Below are 4,668 nucleotides of genomic sequence, written 5' to 3' on the forward strand. Positions count from 1 at the left end.
CATAATAATTGTTCAGACTGTCTTTCAAATCAGAAATCCATTTTTCAACAAAAACAATTTTATAAATTATATATGAAAGACTTTTTTTCTATTGTATACGAACCTAAGATGATATGTAAAAAATAATAATAATAAACCTATAACATATTTAAAAGTAAGTTTCAATGGCGCTTTCAGAGTTAATCACGTGGAGGGTAGAGAGAGCGAAAGAAACAAGTCGTTGAAGCAAAGAGAGAGAAAAAGAGGGATGCAAAGAGGTCAGAGTCAACCACGCGCAGGGTAGATAGACAGAAAGAGAAAAGATGTTGAAGCAAAGGGATGGGGTGTAAAGAGGCTCCGTGTGTTGCATACGGGTCATATTCTAGTAAAAAGTAATAGTAATTGTGCATCAATGTAAATCAAGTCCCCAACTATTAGTTAAAAAAAAAGTAATATTATTGTAAAAATAATATACATGCAATAATGTAAAAACAATAATAAGAAAGTGTAAATCTAGTCAAGGGTCAAGCTAATAATTTTTGTTAAAAAGGTCAAAGATGAAAAAAATAAAAAATAAAGATTTTTAAAATTAATATATTAAAATTAATAATTAATAATAATAAATTTATAAAAAAATAATAATTTTATTTAATATATAAATCAAAAGAAACATAAAAAGATAGACTCATAATAATATCTTAGAGAAAGTTGTATTTGACTATATTTTCTAGATTCAAATTAATCTATTATTGATTTTATACTAAAAAAATTAACAATATCTTTTTTAATATGAATAATTAAATTATCTATAAAAAATTCATCATTTTTTTATCTTTCTTAATATAAATAATTAAAAAATTAATACAATCAATATCTAATATTTTTATTTTATTTTTAATTAAACTTAAAATATTAAATATAAAATCATAATTTATAAAATATAAATAATTAAATACAATATATGTACCCGAGCTTTTAACTAAGTGATTGGTGCATAATCCCTTACTTTAAGAGCAGGATTTAAATATTTCCTCCTCCAATTATAAAAAAAAATACGATATATAAGATTAATAATTTCTCTCATATAATCAGGATTGTTTAAAGACTATATATTTAAGATAATTTTCATTCAACTATATATAAAATGTAAAACACATAAAAAAATATACTTAAAATAATTTTTTTTGTAATCAGGATTAATAAAAAAAATATATTGATGAAATTTTAAGTAATAATTAATAATGCAATATTAAAATTTATATTTAAAAATTATATAATAATTTTTTTTAATTTTTAAAGACTAAAATTATTAAAAATAAAATTCATATAATAAAAAAACATAACAAGTAAAAAATAGAATCTATATAATAAAAAAATAATTATGGTTTGTAAAAAATTTAATAAAAATGTTTATAAAACAATTTAAAATATATAAATAAATAAAATATAACTAAAAATGAATATAAATAATAAAAATAAAAAATAAAAAAACTTTAAAAATTATATAGAATTTTTAAAAATTATGGGAGCCAAGACACCCATAATGATAGGAGCCTCCTCCTCTAACCACCATCCAATACCTCCCCTTCTGTTCAACTTATCAAATTAGATTAGATGATTGTCCCATTGATCTTTGATTCATAATCCCACCTCTGATAAGATGCTTTTCGTACTTTAAGTTGAGTGTTGGTTTTTTTTTTTATAATTAGAGGAGGGAGATTCAAATCTTACTCTTTAAGTAAGTAAAGTATACATTAATCAATGAATCAAATACTCGGATATTGAGTTGAATGTTGTTTTCCTTTTGTTCTTTTACCAAGATTGGCTCTGCTCTTATCCTCAATTATTTCTTTCTGGTGTCTTCCAAACAAATCTTTTCCTTTTCTCTCTTTTAAAAAATATAATTTAGAAAAAAAATTAAATTCCAATAATAATTTAGAATAAAAATGTTATAAATGGAAAGAAAAATGAAAGCTAACAGGCAATAAAAGTGAAGAGAGTTTAAGTTAGATTCTATGTCAAGAAAATGTTCCCTTTATATTTTATATATTTTGCTACTCTTAAATTGTGTTATCCGAACTTAATTTTCATAAAAATTAAAAAATTAATTATATTATATATTATATTATTATTTTAATTTTTTGTAAAAATAATGCTCCATGGTTCTAATATCAAAAAATAAATAAAATCATAAAAATTAAATTTAAAGAAAAGTAAGACTATTAATAGTCAAAGAAAAAATCATAATTTTAGGATCTTAAAAAAATCTGCTACAGTGGAAATTGTTCGTGGTTGAGTGCACTCTATTGCTTTCACCGGGTCATTTCGTTATGGGTCTTCCTTATTAATTAAATCTCTGTACTGGGTGAAAGCTACACGTATCCAACCGAAAATTTAATGGAATCAATAATTGAGTGGAATAAAATTTGAGGTAAACGTACGATTTAATTGATTTACGGACTCTGTTAATTTTTTAAATTTGATTTAATTAATTTTTTTATTAATTTTTTATTTTAAAAATTTAAATTTAATTAATTAAAAAAATAAAATTAACATTTTTATATAAATAATGTTATTTTTAAATTTATATAAAATATATATTTTTTACTATTAATTTTTATTATATATATTATAATTATGATTAAAATTTATAAATTTTAATATTATAATTTGTAAAAAAAATAAAATTTTAATTTTTTGATTTAAAATCAAATTCATGAAACCAATTGATTCGATTTTTTAAATTTTTTCGATTTTAATTAATATTTGAAAAAAAATTTATTCATTTAATTTGTTTGAAAAAAAATTTTCCAATCAAATCAGTCCCCAACGGGATATGCATTAGTTCTTCCCCTTGTGATATATAGTAGTGTGAAGTGTGAACAATTTCTTGGTCTTGTACCAAATGGCTCAAACTGGCACGATTAAGGTTCTCGATAGCAGTCATGTTTCGCCGCCTCCGAGCTCAGTTCCGACAACCTCTCTCCCTCTCACTCACTTTGATCTGCCATGGTTTCCTTGTTATATAGAACGCCTTTTCTTCTATAAATTCTCTCACCCTACTTTGCACTTCATGGAAACCACTCTCCCAATGCTAAAATGCTCTCTCTCCCTAACTCTCCAACATTTCTTCCCTTACGCCGCCAATATCATGTGCCCTCAACCACCCGGTAAGCCTTATATCCATTACATAGATGGTGACTTTGTCACCTTCACGGTTGCTGAATCTGCTGCAGATTTCAACCATGTCAAAGCCAATTATCCGCGAGATATTAAATTGTTACGCCCCTTTGTACCTCAGCTGCCACCGGCACGTGTAGCCGAAGATGGCATTCGGGTGTGCCCCATCACAGCGTTTCAAGTCACTGTGTTTCCCAACTCTGGCATTTGCATCGGGTCAACTTATTGGCATGTAGTTGGTGATGGGAAGTCGTTCATGCATTTTATGAGGTCTTGGACGGCTGTTTGTAGGTCCGGCGGTGACTTAACCTGTCTTGAAAATTCACTTCCTTTGATTAACAAGGACGTGATCAAGGATCCTGGTGGCATAGAGTTGGTTCGGTTGAAAAATTACTGGCACTGGGTATCATTCTCTAATGAGAATTCTGGCCCAACCCATGCTATAGCCGAAGACAAGGTTCGAGCCACATTTGTGTTGGGTCGAGCCCATGCCGAGAGACTAAAGCATTTGGTCACGGGACAGTGCAGGGATGGTGTCGAGTCAGAGCAATTGCACATATCAACGTTTGTGGTGACATGTGCCTTCATATGGGTTTGTCTGATTAAATCAAAGGACAGTGCTACTAACAATTTATCACGTGATGATGATGATAAGTTTTACTTCTTGCTTTTTCCATTTGATTGCCGGAACCGCTTGGAATTTCCGGTACCACCAACATACTTTGGGAATTGTTTAAGACCGGGCGTTGTTGATGTTACTAAAAGTGAGCTAATAGGAGAAAATGGAATTCTTTTGGCTTCGAAAGTTATTGGAAACAAAATTAAAGAAATGGAGAGAAGTGGTTTGAGAGGTGCAGAGCACTGGATATCAAGTCTTGTGGAACGAATGAAATCAAGGCGTCTTACTGCAGTTGCTGGATCACCAAAATTCCATGTCTATGATACGGATTTTGGGTGGGGCAGGCCTTGTAAGGTTGAGCTTACTCACATAGATTATGATGGAGCTATATCTCTGGCAGAGTGCAAGGATGAGCCAGGTGGAATTGAGGTTGGGTTAGCTTTGAACAAGAATCAAATGGATGAATTCATTACTATTTTTGAGCAAAGTTTGAAGCTCCTTTGATTTGAGTTTTTATAGTCATATTAGTTCACCTTCCAAACCTGTTGGATGTTAAGTGCTCTGTTTATGACTTTTGTTAAGGCAAGCATATATATCATTGTAATGGAATAATGTGTGTGAAAATGTGTGAATCTTGAATCAACTTTTTTTGTTTAGGTATCATTGACCAGAATTCCGAAATAAATTTTTTAGAAATTATTGGCTAGTTAAGTGAATTTATTTTTCTAATAAAATTAAGTCTAAGTGAATTTATTTTTTTTATTTTTTTTGGTGAAGTTTTAGGCTTGATTTAGGTTGATTAAAAAGAATACGTTCTTATCTACGATGAAGCGGATTAAGTTCAAAAATTCACTTACACGTAAAAAAAGTATTAGCACCCTCAGATTAGA

At 28.5% G+C, this 4,668-nt stretch overlaps 1 protein-coding gene across 1 annotated transcript; it reads left to right on the forward strand.

Moving 5' to 3' along the window:
- Positions 2,844 to 4,441, forward strand: LOC18608611 (coumaroyl-CoA:anthocyanidin 3-O-glucoside-6''-O-coumaroyltransferase 1). The gene has a single exon (XM_007043397.2). It carries the CDS (start codon positions 2,885 to 2,887, stop codon positions 4,280 to 4,282), a length of 1,398 nt encoding a protein of 465 aa, XP_007043459.2. The 5' UTR covers positions 2,844 to 2,884; the 3' UTR covers positions 4,283 to 4,441.

The sequence above is a fragment of the Theobroma cacao genome, chromosome 2, assembly GCF_000208745.1.
Source record: "Theobroma cacao cultivar B97-61/B2 chromosome 2, Criollo_cocoa_genome_V2, whole genome shotgun sequence".
NCBI lineage: Eukaryota > Viridiplantae > Streptophyta > Magnoliopsida > Malvales > Malvaceae > Theobroma > Theobroma cacao.

Excerpts from the sequence above, each read along its gene's own strand:
- LOC18608611 (XM_007043397.2), top strand. The coding sequence starts at position 2,885 with ATGGCTCAAACTGGCACGATTAAGGTTCTCGATAGCAGTCATGTTTCG.